General features: G+C 43.9%; 4 protein-coding genes across 5 annotated transcripts; all 4 read left to right on the forward strand.

Moving 5' to 3' along the window:
• Positions 1–98: 98 nt before the first annotated feature.
• On the forward strand, positions 99–2377 carry LOC137915056 (tumor suppressor candidate 2-like). 2 transcript variants are annotated; one of them, XM_068758540.1, is made up of 4 exons: positions 99–189; positions 775–1007; positions 1460–1580; positions 1665–2377. In XM_068758540.1, exons 2-4 carry the CDS (start codon positions 859–861, stop codon positions 1728–1730), a joined length of 336 nt encoding a protein of 111 aa, XP_068614641.1. In that variant the 5' UTR covers positions 99–189; positions 775–858; the 3' UTR covers positions 1731–2377. The 2 variants fall into 2 exon arrangements, with proteins under 2 accessions (XP_068614641.1, XP_068614642.1); XM_068758541.1 differs by lacking the exon at positions 99–189 and adding an exon at positions 268–362.
• A 3973-nt stretch (positions 2378–6350) lies between these two features.
• On the forward strand, positions 6351–8818 carry LOC137915058 (hyaluronidase-2-like). Its single transcript, XM_068758543.1, has 3 exons — positions 6351–7280; positions 7792–7881; positions 8441–8818. Exons 1-3 carry the CDS (start codon positions 6351–6353, stop codon positions 8816–8818), a joined length of 1398 nt encoding a protein of 465 aa, XP_068614644.1.
• Positions 8819–10179: 1361 nt separating this feature from the next.
• On the forward strand, positions 10180–12511 carry LOC137915055 (hyaluronidase-1-like). Its single transcript, XM_068758539.1, has 4 exons — positions 10180–10233; positions 11000–11898; positions 11977–12066; positions 12185–12511. The coding sequence occupies exons 2-4, from the start codon at positions 11002–11004 to the stop codon at positions 12509–12511; spliced, it is 1314 nt and encodes a 437-aa protein (XP_068614640.1). The 5' UTR covers positions 10180–10233; positions 11000–11001.
• A 1665-nt stretch (positions 12512–14176) lies between these two features.
• LOC137915057 (hyaluronidase-1-like) lies at positions 14177–16785 on the forward strand. Its single transcript, XM_068758542.1, has 4 exons — positions 14177–14277; positions 14921–15819; positions 15898–15987; positions 16106–16785. Exons 2-4 carry the CDS (start codon positions 14923–14925, stop codon positions 16430–16432), a joined length of 1314 nt encoding a protein of 437 aa, XP_068614643.1. The 5' UTR covers positions 14177–14277; positions 14921–14922; the 3' UTR covers positions 16433–16785.
• Positions 16786–20905: the final 4120 nt, after the last annotated feature.

Consider the following 20905-nt stretch of genomic DNA (forward strand, 5'->3'; position numbering starts at 1 on the left):
AATTTTGTGTGTCCCCCCAGACCGGGGGGTTTATTCCGGTGTTTTTCTTTAATCGTGTAGGTAGCTCCGGCACGTCACATCAGCTGATCACCTTATTAGCTAGCCGAGCTCCACAACAGCTAACGCTAGCGCAGCGCAGCTAATAGTCAAAGTCATGACAGGCCGGGACCCCCTAACGAGTCTCATGAGGTAGGACGTGACCCAGAGACGCGCACGGAGACGCCGTTTCGGACTGTAAGCCGGAGATGTTCGTGTTTCTGCTGGAGACGTCGGTCCTGCTCCGTCTAGCTAGTTACCGCTAAGCTATTGTAATGGACCTGCGTCAGTGGCAGAAGCTAACAGGCTAACTCAATTAAGGGCAGGTACTGTTAGCCTGGCGTTAGCCTGGCGTTAGCCGCATCGGCCGAATGTTCTCCTGGGACGAACAGTGCATTTAGTGCGAAATGATGTTTGAATGAATATATTAATATTGTGAATGTAAATTATTACTGCCTGTGTTGAGTGGCCGAGCTCGTTAGCTTATTCTCGAGCTTCCTGAATTATCAGGCTAGTTGGTTGACTATTATTTTTTAAACAACGCTCTCCTCTGAGACAAAAGTTATTCTAACAGCATATTTTGGACTTGTTTGATCGAAGGAAGTTTCTATTGATTACATTCGACTTGGCTAAAATGACCCTTTCAGTAGGCTGCAAGAAGCAGTCACTCAGGTGACGTCACCAAGGCGCAGAGAGAAAGGCTGACATGCACATGTGACCTCTTTCTGAACTTTTCAGATCCTGGCTTGGGTGAAGACTCGAAAGCCTTTCAGCCAGCTCGAAACCTTCAACCGGAGACCCGACTATGCCTCGTCTCTGAGGATGGGAGGCAGCGGGTCCAAAGCGAGAGGTGTCTGGCCCTTCTCGGGCGGCGGAGCCGGAGGTGATCCACCCGGCGATGGGAGCGAGCAGTCTGTGGCTCGCCTCAAAGGCTGCAGAAACGCAGCTCCGTTTGTTTTTACCAGGAGGAGGTAAATGACACGAGAGGAGACGCTCAGTGCTCCCGGTGGGGGTGGTTTCGCTTTTACAAGATAAGCATTCATATTCCTGTTATTTATTATGCAGTGAAGGCGAGTGTTTAAAGAATATGCCTCTTATGCACGAATAGAGATGAACGATGACATGCTTCAAAGGTCCCAGATTGTAATGGGTGCTGCCGTTCATGGGCGCCCCCTGATCTAGCTCTAGGGCGGGCCGTCCGTGTCCTGGAGATGAAATGTCACTAGTTACACTCGGCTCTTTGTGTTTCTGGAGGCCGTTTCCTGGTTATACCGGATACTCCACAGACTTGCATGTCAACAGTGTCCAGTCGCTCACTTTGCTCCGTGATATCTATCTGCAGTGATCAATATAACACGTATTAGGTCTATAATCTAAGTAGGCAGTTAGGTGACGTTGCGATGTTGGCTTACTGTTCCGGCAGCTCGTTGTACTACGACGAGGATGGAGACCTTGCCCATGAATTCTATGAGGAGACGGTGGTGACAAAAAACGGCAGAAAAAAGTCAAAGTTGAAGAGGATTCAGAAAAATCTGATTCCACAGGTCAGCTTGGGCTCCATTTTAACAGTGTGCATCTGATTGAATAATGCTTTGTACACTGATTTTTATTTTCCCTTTCATTTTCAGGGAGTTGTGAAACTCGACCTTCCATGCATTCATGTAGATTTCCCAATTATTCTCTGTGAGGTGTGAAACATTGCGCTGGACTGATCTAGTATGAAGTGCAGTTACGAAAACGTCACCCCGAACAAAATCTCGTTCCCGCTTCAAGATATTACGGTGAAGACTTGGAACCGTGTTCTGGAGACCAGAAGGGAAACCGTTACGTCCAATAGTGAATAAAATATTATGCATTTTATTCAACAGCTGTATAGTCAGAAGACACCCTCTGGGAAAAACCCACATTTCTATTCACATAAGTAGTGATGGTACACATTGTGTTTTCCACTGCCCAGCTCCTTTGTAAGCAGTCTTAGAGAATACACGTGTGTGTATCTCTCTTCTGAGTCGTTTTGCAGGGAATTACATCCTTGGTGTGAAAATACTTTCATGGTTTTATGCCTTCTGTGGGGCGTGGCATGAATCTGTGTGCGTCTTTGTATGGGTGCGTGTGTGCGTTACGCATTGAGTGAATGTGTGTGAGAGGGATTGGAGATGTAGGAACAGGGTAGAATAATAAAGCATTGTGGCATTTATTGAATATATATGGATTATCTTGTTCAGTGTTGTCTCGCCTGAGTGTGTTCCAGTCACCGAAGCTCAGACCTGCACTAGTGAACATATTGTACTGTAAATAATTTTGGATTTCTTAGCTGTAAATACTTGAATAAATGATTTACTGAGCTTAATATCCTGAGTCCAAGATACTTATGTTTTCAATTTTTTCTGTCCTACTATATATGTATACTTTATTCATCCTTTCTGTAATTGTACTAAACACTGCGTCTTGTCCAGCATTATTTGAGCGGTATAGTTATATATCTCAAACTGATTAAACGAATATTTCATTCAAAATCTTTGGAAATAACGGCATTCGCTTTCTCATGGAGATTTAGAGGAGAAGATTGGCCGTTGCCTATGAGGGATGGGCTAAGATTCCTCAGGGATGCTGCCAGGAACTGGTGTTTGCAGCTAAAGGGTGATGTACAAAGTGCTAGAGATACTTGTCATTTTGAGACTAAAGTAATGACTAAAGATGGCATTATGCATTGATTGGTAAATCACCTGGAATATCTTGCATCGAGCCACTTGAAATGTCGGATTTGGTTATTTCAATATAATTAATTTACACTGTAACGTCAGATACAGCACCTCCAGATGGCAGTAAAAGGCTTATATACACGATTACAGGATGTTTTGTCATGTTCACTCCGCCCTCTGTAATGACAATGATGTAAAAAAAAAAAGCCTCAATATATAATTTAAGGTTGTCTGGAGTAAATGCTGAACGATCACTTGAGGGTGGCTCTGCCAGCTGGCACAACATCAAACTTCATCGGCAAACTAAACATATATAGAGGGTTCACCACAATCATGGGCAGAGCTTCCTTTACAGCCATTAGTAGTTGTGTCTGTAATTGTGTGGAATGCGGCCGGGAGTGTTTTTTGGACCAGAGGTCCGTCACTTTGAAGCGCTTCCCCTCCAGCGGCCTTTGATGTTGTCAATGATTGTTGAAGAGACAAAATCATATCAACCTCATGACTATGGCATTTAATTGTAAGTTTTATGTGTAAAACATGTTAATGTAGGATTTATTCAGTGTGTTTAGAGCCAAGAAGTGCTACGTGGCAACCCCCCCCCCCCCCCAATAACGTGCATTATAATCTGTATGTTAAATACTGTTGCTCTTTATCCTGCTGTTGCTCTTCACAGTGAAACATGTTTCATCACACACTGCCTTCCTGTCTTTGAGGCAAAGTGCGGCTAACAGAGTTACTACAGCAAAACTAATTATGCTCTATGGAAAGTGAAGGCAGCATCCTGGAAAGTAGCTTTACGTGTATAGATGCAGCAGCTTTGCTTTCTGATGATTCCTGATGTCTGCCAGCGCAACGTTCAGGAGGCGGGAGGTCAAAGGGAAGCTGAGGCTCGATGGAAACCAAACCCCTCTTTTGTTCCTTTCACTCCTTCATTCACATGGGGGGGGGGGGGGGGCATTCATCCTCTACTCTTTCCTTAAACACACACGCAAAGAAAGATAGACAGAAACTGATGACGTGACGAGGTGAGTCGGGAAAAGTCAGAAAAACAAACGGAGGAAAGACTCTCACTTCCAGGTCTCGCCCTCACCAGTCATGTGCTCAGGCATCTTTCAGCTCACATGCATGGGCAGAGGAAATGTCTAACCTTGCCTCACAAGTCATTCAAGGACTACGTTTTTTCTGTTTTTTTTTTAAGAGATGAGGGTTATTCACACTCCAGTGGTCATCATACATCATGCGAACCGTGGCTCTGCACCATTACTATCTGCCTAGCAACACGACGGTGTGTGGCGTTGGCTGTCACAGTGACATCTGCATGCCAGATGAGTTAAACCCGCTGTCGGAAGTCTGTTCAGACCAGTGGAAAAATATTAGAAGTCTCCAATGAAGTAGCAAGACGGATTTTTTACAGTGTACGAGTGTCCATCTTAAAGGACCGGTCTCACACGATCACATGGCTGATCTAGAAGCATTTGCTCAAGAATTTATTGACCTCTACTACAATCAAAGGAACATTTTTACTCTCTTTATTCCACCGCCTTTATTTGAAAACATATTGTTTAATTTTCCGAACCCATAGTCATGTAATTAAAGTACGATTCATTTTGATTAAGACTAAATAGAGTAGTTAACATTTGATTTGCCGTTCTCTTTATCTCCCTCAATCGATCTGAATTTGATGACTCAGCTGGCCGCGTCTGCTACTTCTGTTACAGCTTGAGATCACACATGTTGTTTGGATCGTGCTTGGAGAGGCCATTGGTGCAGATCGGCTGCCACGCTTCCGTCAGTCGGCGCCCGGGCAGCTGAGGCTACAGATTTAGGTTCAGATTACCACAACCTGTGTGACTGTGGAGTGAATAAATAATCGATTCACTGTAAAAGTGCACAGAGTCCCCTAAAAAAAGCCACCATATTAGTCCAAGCCATTATTTTTTATTATTATTTTATTAGGTTGATGCTTTCTTTGCTCAAATTAATACAAAGTGAATACAACTACAACATGAATTGTTGGATTGTTTTTTGTCAATTTCACCCATTGATGGATAAAATATAAATCTGTATGGAAGCGTTTGACTTATTATATCTTGTAGCTTGAGCCTGAAGAATTAACTTGTTCTTGAATATCTATTAAACTACTAATGATACAGTGTAATAATTCCAAAATATGCGAGGAAGTCTTAATAGTCAACGGATCATATCATTATAGTGTTGGTAGTTAGGCCTCATAAAAAAAAAAAATATGGGCAAGATTTCTGCGTTGAATAAAGTAGACTGGACTTGTTGGAAAAGCTTGACAACATTTTGCCTCTCATCCAAGATGAAACATCTACCATGACCTGGATGACTTCAAATCTCCCGAGACAATCTGGGAAAGCGCGCTAGCATGCTCTATCTGCTCTTTTTTTGGGAGATGTGTGGCCCGCCTGCAGCTCCGACCCTCTGCGTGAGTCACGGCGTCGCTGCGAACAGCGTGTCTGCTTCACGGCGACGGGGAGCGAACTTCTTGGACTGACTCATTCCGTCCTGCAGCGGGACGCTGGAACTCTCTTTACAAACCGCGTCGTTGTTTAAAGCCGAGCTCAGCTCAGCTTAAACCTAAAGTTTAATGCGAAGCTTCCAGGTTTCAGAAACAATCGCCGTAACACACTCGACACGCTGACAAAGACCTTAGGATGTCCGGTTTGTGTCCGGTTTGTGTCTTTCCCTCCCCCCCCCCCAGCCGGAATGGAACATCCTGGAAGAAGTTTGGCCGCGAGACGAGCTCAAATTGGCTGACGTCGTCGCAGGGGGCATCTCTCTCCACATCTCGAGGGGAGCCGAACGAGCCCGGCTGCGCGTCGCCGCTGTACATTTAACCCGTCATCGTTTTCTCAACTATTTTCATTTTCATTTTTTTTTGTTTTCTTCGTTTTCTTCACCCATTTGTTTTGAGGCGACACAGAAGCGCGGAGCGGAGGCGGCTTCTGGGGATGATTCCTCAGCCCTCCAGGAAGGGTAAGCTCGTCCGGCTGCACTGAAGGATGGGAATGACGTTTGCTTTTTATTTAACGTTTTTGTTAATTCATTTTAAATGAAACAAACAAAACAAAACTACTGTGTTTATTTCAGAAACATGGCGGATGTTGAGGCACAACTTTGTTGGGGGAAAAACATGTAAAGTGCAATGAGAAGGAGGCTTTGTGTGAACAGACGCGAGAACTATTCATGTATTTGGTTCATTGTTCGTCGAGACGCGTTACTCTTAACTTTAAATTAAAATACTGGGAATTTAAAAATGAAGCTAAATAATATATGGAGCATATTCATTCCTGTGTGAATTGTGTTATCAGTTCAGATATAAATGCACAGCAGGAAAACCCAACAGCAATTTAATGCCATTAGTTTTCTCATTCTGTAATTGCTTTGTCATTTTTTTATCAGATTTTTTTTTCACTTTGATTATTTATGTGCGGTGCAGTGAGGATTACATTTGTGCACGCTTTCAGTTTAGACCCTCCCTGTAATGTTTAAATAGCATTTTAAATATCGAGCTTCCTGAATGTGCACGTCTCGTGTCTTTACAGTGCAGCGAGTGACAGTCCTGTCTATCGGTTTACATCTGGAGACATGATGTACTGGGCACGACCGGACTGGAAACCCTTGCTGCTGGCTGTCGTGCTGTGCGGACGCCTCTTTGCCCTGGGGGTCACGCCCACTCGATGGCCGCTGTATTCCCAGAAGCCTCTGCTCCTCGCCTGGAATGCCCCGACTGAGGACTGCGCCCCGCGGCACGGCATCCACTTTCAGCTGGACCTGTTCCAGATTGTGGCCTCGCCCAATGAGGGATTCGTTAGGCAGAACCTCACCATCTTCTACAAGGACCGCCTGGGCTCCTACCCTTACTTCGAACCCGATGAAACGCCGGTGAACAGGGGGCTGCCGCAGATGGCCAGTCTCTCGCAGCACCTGGACAAAATGCAGGAGGGCGTGCAGAAGTACATCCAAGAACCGGGAGCCAAGGGGTTGGCCGTTATTGACTGGGAGGAGTGGCGCCCGCTCTGGATACGTAACTGGGAAAACAAAGACGTTTACCGCAGACACTCCCGCGAGCTGGTGCGCCAGAAGAACCCGACGTGGCCGCTGGAGCAGGTGGGCCGAGTGGCCCAGCAGGAGTTTGAGATGTCGGCCGGGAAGTTCATGCTGGAGACGCTGAGGCACGCCAAGAACCTCAGGCCCAACCAGCTGTGGGGTTTCTACCTGTTCCCTGACTGCTACAATCACGACTACAGGCGCACCCTGGAGAGCTACACGGGCCGCTGCCCGGACGTGGAGGTGGCGCGCAACGAGCGGCTCAAATGGCTGTGGACCGAGAGCACGGCCCTCTTCCCCTCCATCTACATGGGCACGGTGCTGCAGTCCTCAGCCTCTGGGCGGCAGTTCGTCCGGAACCGAGTGAAGGAGGGGATGCGTTTGGCCTCGTCGGGGGACGGCCTGGCCCGGCCGGTCTTCGTGTACACCCGTCCCACCTACGCCAACTCCCTGGAACAGCTGACGGAGGTGACGGGGAGCAACACTGCTGGGCTTTTTCTTTAATGCTTGTTAAAAAGTAAAAGGGTGGGGCGGAAAGGGCAAATAAGGGCATGCTTCTCTGCAAGTAGGATATTGCAGACTTCCGAGATCAGCTCTCCTCAGCTGTAGCTGAAGGCGCTAACAGTCAGCACATTTCCTCTCTCTGCCTGCGATCGGTGCGTTTCCTTATCAGCCGCAGCAGTCCTTTCCTGTTCTGGCGGAGGACAAACACGCCGATCCTTGTCGTTTGTGTGGCGTGTGCACAAAAAGGGTGTCGGTCAACTCTGAAGTCACGCAGACCCCCGAAGGGCAGTTTCCTTCTGGGAGAATGAACGGATGAGAGTAACTGAAGTGCTGAGCGTGCTGTAGCTTACGGTTCGACCCGTTTCTAGTTCCGCTCAGCAGTTTAGTTTTCCTTTTTGTTTAGCTTGGATTCTTAGACATTCAAGAGGAGAAAGTCACTAAAGGTTTGATCTGCCTTGTTGTCTTGTCTTTGCAGACCGACCTCGTCTCCACCATCGGGGAGAGCGTCGCCCTGGGAGCCGCTGGGATCATCATGTGGGGCGATGCCGCCTATGCGAGCAGCAGAGTAAGCGTCCGTGCACTGGTTAGCAAACAAAACGCTATCGTCTGAGTTTATTCATGTTGCACGTGTGCAGGCATTGGAGGGGTAGGAATTATCCCTCCGTGCTCGAGCGCTGTTAGCGGCTGGACTTTCAGTTGTAAGAACAATGTAGAACCTTTTAGTGACGATCCAGATCACCATGTGGACGGTGTAAATCCAATTAAGCTCTGAGTGCTTTTCCGGTTTACATTTAGGATCCTTTTTATTCATAAACATGGATGTAGTGAAGAACCCCTTTTTTATTTTTAAAATATTTAATGTATCCTTAATTAGTGGCGTTAGATTTGCTTTCTTAATGGCGGTAGATATGCATCTCGCGTAGAAAGAGGAAGACTCGAGTATATTTAACAATAGTAAATAAAATGGCCGAAACTTCATTCAGCCTCCTGCATCAATGAAATCATGTTCACACAGGAATCCAACTGTAATATAATCTATCGTAGTGATTGTGATCATGTCGGCGTCGCCATAGCAACAGTTTCAAGGACCGAATTCTTGCCCTTTTCTGTCGCTTCCTCTCCAGACCAGCTGCTCCAGCCTGGACGTGTATCTGCGGGGGCCTCTGAGTCAGTACCTCCTGAACGTCTCCACGGCAGCACAGCTGTGCAGCCAAAGCCTGTGTGGCTCTCACGGCCGCTGCCTGCGCAGGCGTTCAGACAGCGACGTTTACCTGCATCTGGACCCCTTGACCCACAGCATCATAAGCCAAAGTGGAAAGCCGGTCGTCGTCGGCGACCTCGGCGAGGCAGAGAGAGCCAGATTCCTGACAGAGTTTCAGTGCCAGTGCTACAGCGGCTATGAGGGAGAGGGCTGTACTCTGGCAAAGGTGCCTTCTCAGGCGACCGATCCTGCAGCTCTGCCATGCGCCATCTTACTGATTAGCTCGCTGCTCCTCAGTTAGAACGCAACAAATGCTGTAGACATAGCTGGAGCTTCTGTGTGTGTGTGTGTGTGTGTGTGTGTGTGTCATTTCTTAAATTTCAATTACGGTAAATGGATGACAGGAGGTGAAGTTTTATGAGAAACACTGTGGAAATTGCTGTGGAAAGTTATTATATATATAATGCTGGAAATGACATTGTTTACATTTTCTCAGTTTCCCTTCAATCACTGTTTTCCAAGATGTCAAATCATTTTTTTTTTTTTTTTTTTAATAAAGAGATTAAAGTATTTTTTGGGGGAAATATGACTGAATGAGTTGATGTGGTGAAAGTGGAATTATGCACTTAAATCTGGTCACTGCACAATGTATTTTAAGTGCCTGCTTTTTTTTTTTTTTTTAAAACATGACCTTTCTCTGGCATCTGATGTTTTTAGGAAGGCAATTAGTGTTCCTATTTATTTGAATGTATTTTAGGTGTTTTATATTAATATCTTACGAGGTTTTTGTCTAAAACATGACTACTAGTCTTCTCTTAAAACACTATATAATGACATTTATAATGACTGACCATTGTCTTGAGCAGCTTCTTTGTAAGAAGCGTAAATAATGTAAAAATAAAAATTACTGACACTTTGATGCTTAACAATTTCATCTTGATATGTATCTGCTGTTCTGAAATTAGATTTTTCTGTCTGAATAAACAGTTTGATGTTCTTTTGCATTGTTTCTAAATAATTTGTCAGCAGGATAAAGAGGGAAAGGAGCCCAAAATAATCTCAAAATGTAATTTGCCAATGTACATTTAATGAAAATGAAGCATCCTGAGGAAGTGAATCTGCCATCATTGGCTATAATGGGGAGTGAAGGCAGCTGCTCCTCTGGGAGGCTCACGTTTTGCATGCAGCTGTCCCATACCCCCTCCCCATGTAATTATAGGCTGCTGTTAAGCCTGGAGTTATTTTTACTGCTTTTAAGAGTTGAATGAAGCATACATTTAAAATTGGAGGAGGAAGAGTTAATTATGGCTTGTCATCAACCACTCAGAGCACAAGTTGCACAACTATAGTGCTTCGATAATTCCGGATTTTTTTAGTAGAGTTTTTTAATCTTCACTTTTATGAACTCGATCTTCAGTCTCATTCAGGAAGGAGAAGACGGGACAGGGTCGAACGTGCATGCCTGTGACTTTAAATCAGCTCCTTAAAAATATTTACATGCCTTTTATGATTGGTTGTTCAACACTGTGCACACGCGTTTGATTGGTTGTGGGGAACCATTGCATGCTCATGACTGGTTGATAGAACTCCCAGTTCCTCCTTCTTTGCTCCTTCCCCTTTTTTTCCTGTATGTGTCATTTTGATCATGAGACTTGTGCTTGAGCTTCCTCCTTATTCAGACCACAAAGTCAAAACGACAGTCCAGTTGTTGAACAGGTAAGTTAGTGTTTGTTGGTTTGAGTTGAGGTTTCCTTAATTTCACTAAAATTTACATGACAGTCTTTTATTTATGTCCCCATGTGCAGCAGCACTGTGATCTGGACAAGGCATGCACACGTACGAGACAAATAGCGCTGTGAATGCTGGATAAAAACCGACGGCCTTTCTGCTGCCATTGAAACACATCAGTATATTTGTTGTAGTTTAGATATTTGTCCCGGTTTGCCTTAAAAGTGTTAGATATTTGAGTTATGCATGCATGCTCACAATACACAGGTTGCACAAACTCTTAGTTTCTTTATCTCTACATACTTTGTGGTAATAATCACACACATAGATTAATCACATATAAAGCATCACATAGGGTTAACTGACACACGATGTGAATAAGTCAGGGCCCTACCGGCCCATCCCAGGAGGAGGGTGTAGGCACCCCCTGGGAGGAGGGTGTTTTCATGCCCACTATACGGATCACTGCCGTATAGAACATTTGGGACTCTTCTACAGAGTCCCGCTTCCGCGTCTGTAGGAGAGTCCAGCGCTGTATTTCCTTACCAGCTTTGTACTTACTGAAAACCTTCAGTAAACTTGAGTCGATTTATAATCCTGACTCATTATTGAATAAACACCTCCAACACGAGATATAATAAAAGAACCGAGGGAAAAAGGAGAAACCTAACAAAAGGAAAAAAAAAATTGTGTGCAATTTTCTCCTCAAACATTGAGTCAGTTGTTAGCATTGCTATCTTTTCTTTCTTTGCAGGCATGAGTTCCTTTTATCCTGAGATTCTGCTCTTCAAACTGATTGGCCTTGTTTCAGGGCTGCAGTCACCGTTCTCCCAGGTTCCTTTCCTCACAGTGTGGAACGCCCCGACTGCCAACTGTCTCTCTCAGTATGGTCTGGACTTAGACTTGGACATGTTCAGCATTGTCCAGAATCAGAATCAAACTTTTATAGGTGGAAACATAACCATCTTTTATAATAAATTCCTTGGTTTATATCCCGAGTACTCCCACCAATCAGAGCCGATCAATGGCGGGGTGCCCCAGAATGCAAGTCTTGTGGAGCACCTTAAAGCGGCTACTAAAGATATCCACAACTTTATCCCTGAGACGGGCTTCCAGGGCCTTGCTGTGGTGGACTGGGAGAGCTGGAGACCTGTATGGGAGAGAAACTGGGGTGAGAAACGGATGTACTGGCTTGGGTCAGAAGCACTAGTAAGAGCGAAGCATCCAGACTGGAGTCCAGAGCAAGTAGCTGCTGCAGCTCGTTTGGAGTTTGAGGACGCTGCGAGGAAGTTCATGGAGGAAACGTTGAAACTGGGGCAAAAAGAAAGACCGAATGGGCTGTGGGGCTTTTATGACTTTCCCACCTGCTACAACTACTACCACATTAACAGTGAAAACTACACAGGTGAGTGTCCAGAGATAGAGAAGAAGAGGAATGACGAGCTGTTGTGGTTGTGGAACGTCTCCTCTGCTCTTTATCCTGGCATCTACCTCGAGACGAATTTGCAACCCCTTGATAGAGAAGTGCTGCTCTTCACTCGCCACCGCATCATGGAGGCCATGAGAGCAGTAGCTCTGCTGAGTCCGTCAGCACTGCCTGTGTTTACGTACGCTCACATCGTCTATGCGCGCACGTTAGAGTTCCTCTCTCAGGCAAGTAGCAGCTCTTTGGACTCCATGCACCTTTTGGTGTCGGTGTCATTTAGGCTGAATGTAAAATGCCTCCTGCAGGAACACCTGGTCTACACCATCGGGGAGAGTGCTGCTTTAGGATCTGCAGGCGTCGTGCTGTGGGGTGACCATTTCTTCAGTAATTCTAAGGTAGTGTAACTTACTTGTTACCAATGTGATCTTATTTATCGCTTCGGTGAAGGTAATTATGTCAATGTTTGTGGATGACTCTCAGAAAGATTCCTCTTCGTTTTGCCTCGACTTGTAGGCAGCTTGTGAAGCTGTCAAATCCTATATCGATGAAACGTTGGGCAGTTACGTGGTCAACGTGACGTCAGCGGCCACTCTTTGCAGTCAGACCTTGTGTTCCTCTCATGGAAGATGCCAGAGGAAGGACCCAAACTCAAAGGCCTACCTCCACCTCGACCCTGCCGTGTGGAAGGTGGTGTCTGAGAAGAAGCCGGGAGCGGGAAAGAGCTACAGAGTTTTAGGACAGATGAAATCACATGAGGTGAAGCTCATGAAGTCTGAGTTTCAGTGCATGTGTTACCAAGGATGGGGCGGTGAGAGCTGCTCCAAACCCACTCAGAGATAGAAGACTTAAGTTGAGGGAAGCAATCCACTGCCAGAGTGGGACCAATGAATCAAAGCCATGTGAAGACGAATCCATTCAGAGGTGGTTGAGGGGGGAATCGAATAGAATAGAATAGAATAGAATAGGTATTTAATGTCATTACAACAAGTGCAAAATGTCTCAGAACAGTTATACATTAATGCATGTGGTCTCCTTTGAATGAAAATTTCCAAATCGATGACAGTCATATTTTTTGCAAACTATTGCGATTGCCTTTTTCCTTATTTACAAAGTAAGTTTTTGCTTTGTTTTTTTTAATAAACAACCTTTTAGAAGTTAGACTATTTTTGTAGTTGTGAGAACTGGAAGTGTTTGTAGGTCTTACAAATTAAAATTGGAAGAAAGTTTTAATATCTTACTTTAGCATAGGCCCTCTGTCTAAGAACAAGTCAAACCTTAAGTGATCTAAGATGATTGGTTAAAATGCATCAGTCAACCTCAAGTACCTCATTGAAATATTAGCCTTGGAAGCAACAGCGGCTGAGAGTAGCATTAATTAAAAAATACAAATAAAATACAAATAAGTGCATATCAAATTGTTGATTTGATGTATTTCTGTGTTGACTGACTAACCATTATTTTTAGAAGCTTTTTTCTTTTTACAAAGTGCATAGCAGTAACGTAAGAATAAAAATTAAGGACTCTTTTTATGCCTTACAATTTGACAAATTTCTACATTCTGTAGTCAAATGATACTTTTGTCTAAACTAAAGCTGTTGCGGCCATTGTGCATGTAATTTTTTGAATTTTGAAAGATAGCACAATATAGAGGGAAATGTTACCAATGCAGCATCAGAGGTAGCACGGGGTAGTGCGCTTAGCAGGAGCTAGCGTAGCACAGCCATCGTCTCCCTTGAGCCGGTCCCAAGCCCAGATAAATGCAGAGGGCTGCTGCAGGAATGGCATCCGGGTGTAACGCTTTGCCAAAATTGAACATGCAATCAACTTTATATATGAAAGTCATACCAGATCGGTCAAGGCCCGGGTTAACAACGACCGCCATCAGCGTTGTTAACTCATAGGACGTTGCTGGAAATTGGATTACTGTGGGTCGAAAACAGATCAAAGTAGTGGAGCAAGACGGGTGCATCAGCAGCGAGAGAAGAAGATAGACATTTACAGATAATACAGCTTCATGGAAATTAATAGTCGAGGGGAAATAAATCAGCCATCATTGGACATTATCTGAAGTGAATGCTTTTCCTCTGGGAGGTTCTCATTTTGCATGATGTTGCCTCGTAGCCCCGCTCCATATAATCCTGTATGCTCCTAAGCAAAGCATTAATTTAACGCTTTTAAGAGTTGACAGAAGCACATTTAGATTTGGAGGACGAGGATTTAATTGAGGCTTGTCAATAAATATTTACAGCACAAATGTTTTACCTACAAAAGCCAAGACACTGACCTGTTTTAGTAAACTGAATTTGAAACAGTCTCATTCAGGATTGACTGGATAAGCTGGTTTTAACTTACCTGCCTGTGAGTTAAAAGCAGCTCCTTGAAAAGATTGACATGCTTTTGTGTGATTGGCTGTACAAAGCTGTGTGCATACCTTTGATTGGTTTCATGGAATCTGTGCATGCTTACGATTGGTTGCTCAATATCCCTGCAGACCCTTCTGCCGTTTTCCTTCCTGTTTTAATACATTCAGATGAGGAGACTTGTACTTGTGTTTTTTCTTCTATCTTCAAACCACAAACCCGAACAAAAGTCCCATTGCTGAACAGGTAAATATTCGAATTTTACATGATTTCACTCAAATGTATATTTTAGTCTATTGTTTAATTCCAACATAGCTACACAACAACTACATTTGTGATCGGGAAAGGCATGCAGAATTAATAGACAAAGGTCATTATGAATATGAGATATAAGATGAAATCCCATGTGTTACAATTGAAGCGCCTCATTATAATAATACATTTTACATTTGAAACAAATCTCAAAGTGCTACATTAAAGGAGAAAATACTGAAGGATGAAAAATACTAAAATCATGATTGAAAACAAGGTGGAGAAATTAATACATTAAAATACGCAGCTAAAAAAGGTTTGACAAGCGTCCAAGTATCCATAAGCAAATCCATAAAGGAGGGGAATGTCGCCAGACGGCAACGATTTTAATTTACGCGAGAAAAACACTCAGAGCGCAAACCTCCGCCAAGCAGCTCATGCCCCTCGTAATTTGATTTTCACCATCCACATGGTGATCTGCCATTGAAACACATCAGTATATTTGTTGTATTTAGATATTTGCCCTGGTTTGCCTTACAATTATAAACCAGTTCATCAAAGAAAATGTTTTTGTGTGCAATTTTCTCCTCAAACATTGAGTCAGTTGTTAGCATTGCTATCTTTTCTTTCTTTGCAGGCATGAGTTCCTTTTATCCTGAGATTCTGCTCTTCAAACTGATCGGCCTTGTTTCAGGGCTGCAGTCACCGTTCTCCCAGGTTCCTTTCCTCACAGTGTGGAACGCCCCGACTGCCAACTGTCTCTCTCAGTATGGTCTGGACTTAGACTTGGACATGTTCAGCATTGTCCAGAATCAGAATCAAACCTTCAGAGGTGGAAACATAACCCTCTTTCCTCACAAAAGCTTTGGTTTATATCCCGAGTACTCCCACCAATCAGAGCCGATCAATGGCGGGGTGCCCCAGAATGCAAGTCTTGAGGAGCACCTTAAAGCGGCTACTAAAGATATCCACAACTTTATCCCTGAGACGGGCTTCCAGGGCCTTGCTGTGGTGGACTGGGAGAGCTGGAGACCTGTATGGGAGAGAAACTGGGATGAGAAACGGATGTACTGGCTTGGGTCAGAAGCACTAGTAAGAGCGAAGCATCCAGACTGGAGTCCAGAGCAAGTAGCTGCTGCAGCTCGTTTGGAGTTTGAGGACGCTGCGAGGAAGTTCATGGAGGAAACGTTGAAACTGGGGCAAAAAGAAAGACAAAATGGGCTGTGGGGCTTTTATGACTTTCCCACCTGCTACAACCACTACCACATTAACAGTGAAAACTACACAGGTGAGTGTCCAGAGATAGAGAAGAAGAGGAATGACGAGCTGTTGTGGTTGTGGAACGTCTCCTCTGCTCTTTATCCTGGCATCTACCTCGAGACGAATTTGCAACCCCTTGATAGAGAAGTGCTGCTCTTCACTCGCCACCGCATCATGGAGGCCATGAGAGCAGTAGCTCTGCTGAGTCCGTCAGCACTGCCTGTGTTTACGTACGCTCACATCGTCTATGCGCGCACGTTAGAGTTCCTCTCTCAGGCAAGTAGCAGCTCTTTGGACTCCATGCACCTTTTGGTGTCGGTGTCATTTAGGCTGAATTTAATTTGCCTCCTGCAGGAACACCTGGTCTACACCATCGGGGAGAGTGCTGCTTTAGGATCTGCAGGCGTCGTGCTGTGGGGTGACCATTTCTTCAGTAATTCTAAGGTAGTGTAACTTACTTGTTACCAATGTGATCTTATTTATCGCTTCGGCGAAGGTAATTATGTCAATGTTTGTGGATGACTCTCAGAAAGATTCCTCTTTGTTTTGTCTCGACTTGTAGGCAGCTTGTGAAGCTGTCAAATCCTATATCGATGAAACGTTGGGCAGTTACGTGGTCAACGTGACGTCAGCGGCCACTCTTTGCAGTCAGACCTTGTGTTCCTCTCATGGAAGATGCCAGAGGAAGGACCCAAACTCAAAGGCCTACCTCCACCTCGACCCTGCCGTGTGGAAGGTGGTGTCTGAGAGGAAGCCGGGAGCGGGAAAGAGCTACAGAGTTTTAGGACAGATGAAATCACATGAGGTGAAGCTCATGAAGTCTGAGTTTCAGTGCATGTGTTACCAAGGATGGGGCGGTGAGAGCTGCTCCAAACCCACTCAGAGATAGAAGACTTAAGTTGAGGGAAGCAATCCACTGCCAGAAGGCTAATCCATTCAGAGGTGGTTGAGGGGGGAATAGAATAGAATAGAATAGAATAGGTATTTAATGTCATTACAAGTGCAAAATGTCTCAGAACAGATATACATTAATGCATGTGGTCTCCTTTGAATGAAAATGTCCAAATCTATGACAATGCTTATAATTTCTTTTGGTGTGCAAATTGTTGATATTTCAGATGAGTCTTGGTTGGAGTTCAAGCTTTTAAGAGTTGACAGAAGCACATTTAGATTTGGAAGACAAGGATTTAATTGAGCCTTGTCAATAAATATTTAGAGCACAAATGTTTTACCTCCAAAAGTCAAGACACTGACCTGTTTTAGTAAACTGAATTTGAAACAGTCTCATTCAGGATTGACTGGATAAACTGGTTTTAACTTACCTGCCTGTGAGTTCAAAGCAGCTCCTTGAAAAGATTGACATGCTTTTGTGTGATTGGCTGTACAAAGCTGTGTGCATACCTTTGATTGGTTTCATGGAATCTGTGCATGCTTATGATTGGTTGCTCAATATCCCAATATTCAGTTCAACCCAAGCCACACTGAAGACCGCCCCCTCATTTGAAGAAAGATTTTTGCTGCATTTTTTGTCTGCAGCATGAAAAAAATAAATTTTAGAGCAGCGAGCTTTTATTTATTGACACATTTTACATTTTTGAATCTTGTTTTATATTTTTGCAGTTACATTAACTGTTTTTTATTAATTTATTTATGTATATTTTTTTTTATTTTCGTTTTTTCCCCCATTTATATTTATTTTTAATTATGGCAGTTTTGGTCGTCCACACTCGAGTACCGGTACTACTGTGCTGTACTTGGTGCAGTGTGAGATCTGAGACCCAAGTTTTCAGGCGGAATTTTTTGATCCTCTTCAAAGTCCCGACGCGCTTTCACACCAGCCCAAACGGAGCGGATTATCCGAGGATAGAAACTCTGGTCAGTTTAAAGGGGAGCAAACAGCGGAAGTGTGAAAGCAACCAAACTGTCACGGCCTACGGCAGGTACGAACCCAAATGCGAGGCAGCCGAGCGGAAATACAAAAACAGCTTTTATTGTCGGTTAGGACAGTCAGGCAGACAGATCTGAGGGAGCAGGCACAAGGAACGATACCTCGATACACGGGAGGTCGGTCTGAAGTGCTGGAGAGCAGGTAACATAACTGACAATCCGGCAGGGGTGCGGTGACTGAGCTGAGCATATATAGAGTCCGGGCTGATGACTGACAGGAACACAGGTGACGGGAATGAAGTGATTGCAGGAGCAGAGGAGAGGGGAAGACGGGGAGAGTTAGTGGGGGAATGACACCGGCTCGCCTCGAGGCGTGACACAAACGCAGAATGCCGCCGCTGCGCTGTCTTCCCGGTGTCACCTGGAGGGACACCTGTCGGGACACCTGTCCTGGGGGGGGACACGCCCCCTGCAAGCGGATACAGTGGATGAAGTCGACTGGAGAGGCAGCGCTCCGGATAGTTAACCATTAAAAATGTTGCCAAACTCCTCAATCATTAAGTTTGGTTTCCAAAACCAGAAGGACTTCATCTGCAATACAACATGTGAGCGAAGACACGCTGCAACGCGCAAATTCTGCGGAGCACTGCTCACAGAAACCGCCGGAACACCGTCAGAGAGAGAGAGCCAGGTAAAGTAACGTAACGTGATTGGGAGGGGCTTTCATGACCAACCCTTTGCGAGTTTTGTGTGTGTGTTGAGCTCAGACTGTTTAGAGCACATGTGTCAAACTCAAGGCCTGGGGGCCACATGTGGCCCTCCACGTCATTTTCTGTGGCCCGCGAGAGCTGTGTGATGACATTTGTTTTTGTAAAAGGCTGCATCTGTCACGTGTTCTTAGCAGCTTGGAATTGTTGGTTGTTCTGCAGTTCTGCTCCTCAACTGTGACAAAAGAGCTTTGAACAAAATTAATACAACTTGTGTTGGATGATATTTTTCCTTATTTATTATTTACTTGAATAAGTTTGATCGATTGAGTCACGTGGTTTTCTTAACCTGATAAATTTATGTTATAATAACAGCAATTGCAAATGCAATGATTGTAACTTTAATACTAAATAAATAGTTATTTAACAGCGTGCTAAGGAGGAGTTACATTTATTTTACATCAAATTAAATTACATTAAGTTACATTTTCACTATGTTCTGGTTACAACTGGCCCTTCGAGGGCGACCATAATGCTGATGTGGCCCTCGGAGAAAATGAGTTTCAAGCACTTCATTTAACTTAAAAATTATTTCTGGTTTTTTCTTTAAAATTTCCTTTGTAAAATTACATTCATCGTGGCTTATCAGGACAGTTCAGTTTTAATAAGTATGATTGCGTCATTTGTAGAAGTGAACCAACAAATTTGCTGAGATTTGAGATTTGTTTCATTGCGCTGGTTCAAAAGCAACATAGCAGAATTAGATTTTGTTGCAAACTTAATGAAAAAAACAGATTCTGGTCATTTGGTTCTGTTTTCTTGTGATTTTTCTTTGGTCTCGGTTGGTTTGGTCTTGACTACAACAGTTAACAACTTGTTGAAACGTGCATGTTAAAGGCTTTCGTCTAAAGCAGTGGTGTGACCGTGTTTCAACAGCAGGTGGCGCAGTCAGACAGCCAGTGGAAAATCATCAAGGTCACAGCCTTGGGCCATTGTTTTTAGCAATAAGTGTGAAATAAATGGGGGGAAAACACAGAGAGGCAAAAAAAGAAGTCTCGTGTACTCGTATATATTACAAATATTTGTTTCTACTTAATTACTGCGATTAGAACTAGATAATCTGCTAAAATGGTTTTTTAAAGCACAAGGACACAATTTAATGTCTATCCTAAAGCATATTTTTAGATAATGGTGATATTCAGTGCTGCTTGTCTTTATGTTCATCATCTTTATTCATATGTTTGGCAGCTTAAATGCGCTCTGTTTAAATACGCACAAGGAAGTAAATAATGCTGTGTTGTTTTTAATGGACTCTGCCTTATGAACATATATATATATATATATTCTACTTTACAGCAATCATGAAGTTTTTATGCATGTTTGCAAGCTTGTAAATTGAAACGTCGACATCGTGACTGACCGCACGGACATAAACCATTCTAATCTTTTAATCTGCTGTGCCGTCCCCACTCTCGCTGTCCTCATCCTCTGTCGGGTCTCGCAGGCCTTCTATTTCTCTGTTTCTTCATTTTGGTGTCTCGCTCTGTCAACCCTCTATGGTCATGTCTCCTTTTCCCCACGCTTCGGTCTGGTGATTGCCTCGCCTGCTCTTGGTTTAATAACTGTTTCTGTGTCGTTGTCCTACAGATGAGTTCTTTCACATGATTACTTTTCTTAAAGATCTGATGCATCAATGTTTGCGTGAATAAGATTTTGACATTGTAGGAAATCGATTTATTTGTTGTCATGCTGACAGACACAAAGTATTAAATTATGCGCTAAATACGACGTGACAACCAGCAGGTAGCAGCTTGACTTGACAAAGGTATGAACTATGACGTCGCTTTTAAAGGACAAAGTCAACAGGCGAAAGACATTTGAGTATTGGATTGGTCAGAAAAATGTCCATTTCCTGTTTCATAGCAGTCCACATTGGGTTTTAACCATGATCTACCACGTCTTCATTCGCTACCTGTAACCAAATGATTGCTATAGTAACTGATGCCAAAGGGACTGCTGGTTTGTCATTTCCTATTTGTCATTGAACAGTTTAAGGCTCTACGATGAGCAGAATTATTACTTTGAAACTGCACAGGTCTGTTAAACTGTTTTAAAGTAATTAATAGAACTAAATTCTGCTTGTACACAGTTAGCAAATGCCACAGAACGTGTTTTGAATGCGCTATTCTTTTTTTTTTTTTTTTTACAATTTCACACTAAAAGCATCTGATTGTGAGTGAATGCGCCGTAAAAACTGATGAACGGGGGCCATCGAATCATGTTTTTATCACATGCCCACATAAATAAATTGAACCAGAGCAGGTAATCGGAGACATTAAATGAAAAGGCAGGCAGACGGGGTATAAAAGAGGTCACTGTGTCCTATTTCTTAAGAGATGGAACTCTGATATCTCTGCATGCACTTACAGGCTGTTTGTTGACTGGCAGAAACACTGCCTGTGGCAGCCAGATCACATCCTGCAATGCGTGTTGCACAGCTGACTGATCAACGTGTTTGCATGTAAATCGGTGTAAATAAACACAGCAAATATGATTATGGTGTGTGTTTCTCTAGAGAATCTGTTTTCTCTGCTGTGTGCCTCCTGATGAGAGGCACCCTGACAGACTGTCCCATGGGACTCCGGAGATGGGCAGCGCTGTGCTCAACCCCCACTCCAAGACCCCATCAGAGTCCAGGCAATACCATTTTAGAGAAAAAAAAAACCCACACCTGAATCTCACATTCACATTCTTGTACTATTGAAAGT

The sequence above is a fragment of the Brachionichthys hirsutus genome, unplaced genomic scaffold (assembly GCF_040956055.1).
Source record: "Brachionichthys hirsutus isolate HB-005 unplaced genomic scaffold, CSIRO-AGI_Bhir_v1 contig_1443, whole genome shotgun sequence".
In the NCBI taxonomy this organism is placed as follows: Eukaryota; Metazoa; Chordata; class Actinopteri; order Lophiiformes; family Brachionichthyidae; genus Brachionichthys; species Brachionichthys hirsutus.

What these genes read in the sequence shown, in the direction of transcription:
- LOC137915056 (XM_068758540.1), top strand. Translation starts at nt 859, where the DNA reads ATGGGAGGCAGCGGGTCCAAAGCGAGAGGTGTCTGGCCCTTCTCGGGC. An exon ending in TTTGTTTTTACCAGGAGGAG is followed by an intron (nt 1,008 to 1,459) that starts GTAAATGACACG and finishes CTGTTCCGGCAG; the next exon opens with CTCGTTGTACTACGACGAGG. An exon ending in AGAAAAATCTGATTCCACAG is followed by an intron (nt 1,581 to 1,664) that starts GTCAGCTTGGGC and finishes TTTCATTTTCAG; the next exon opens with GGAGTTGTGAAACTCGACCT.
- LOC137915058 (XM_068758543.1), top strand. Translation starts at nt 6,351, where the DNA reads ATGATGTACTGGGCACGACCGGACTGGAAACCCTTGCTGCTGGCTGTC. An exon ending in CCCTGGAACAGCTGACGGAG is followed by an intron (nt 7,281 to 7,791) that starts GTGACGGGGAGC and finishes TTGTCTTTGCAG; the next exon opens with ACCGACCTCGTCTCCACCAT. An exon ending in CCGCCTATGCGAGCAGCAGA is followed by an intron (nt 7,882 to 8,440) that starts GTAAGCGTCCGT and finishes CTTCCTCTCCAG; the next exon opens with ACCAGCTGCTCCAGCCTGGA.
- LOC137915055 (XM_068758539.1), top strand. Translation starts at nt 11,002, where the DNA reads ATGAGTTCCTTTTATCCTGAGATTCTGCTCTTCAAACTGATTGGCCTT. An exon ending in CGTTAGAGTTCCTCTCTCAG is followed by an intron (nt 11,899 to 11,976) that starts GCAAGTAGCAGC and finishes TGCCTCCTGCAG; the next exon opens with GAACACCTGGTCTACACCAT. An exon ending in ATTTCTTCAGTAATTCTAAG is followed by an intron (nt 12,067 to 12,184) that starts GTAGTGTAACTT and finishes CTCGACTTGTAG; the next exon opens with GCAGCTTGTGAAGCTGTCAA.
- LOC137915057 (XM_068758542.1), top strand. Translation starts at nt 14,923, where the DNA reads ATGAGTTCCTTTTATCCTGAGATTCTGCTCTTCAAACTGATCGGCCTT. An exon ending in CGTTAGAGTTCCTCTCTCAG is followed by an intron (nt 15,820 to 15,897) that starts GCAAGTAGCAGC and finishes TGCCTCCTGCAG; the next exon opens with GAACACCTGGTCTACACCAT. An exon ending in ATTTCTTCAGTAATTCTAAG is followed by an intron (nt 15,988 to 16,105) that starts GTAGTGTAACTT and finishes CTCGACTTGTAG; the next exon opens with GCAGCTTGTGAAGCTGTCAA.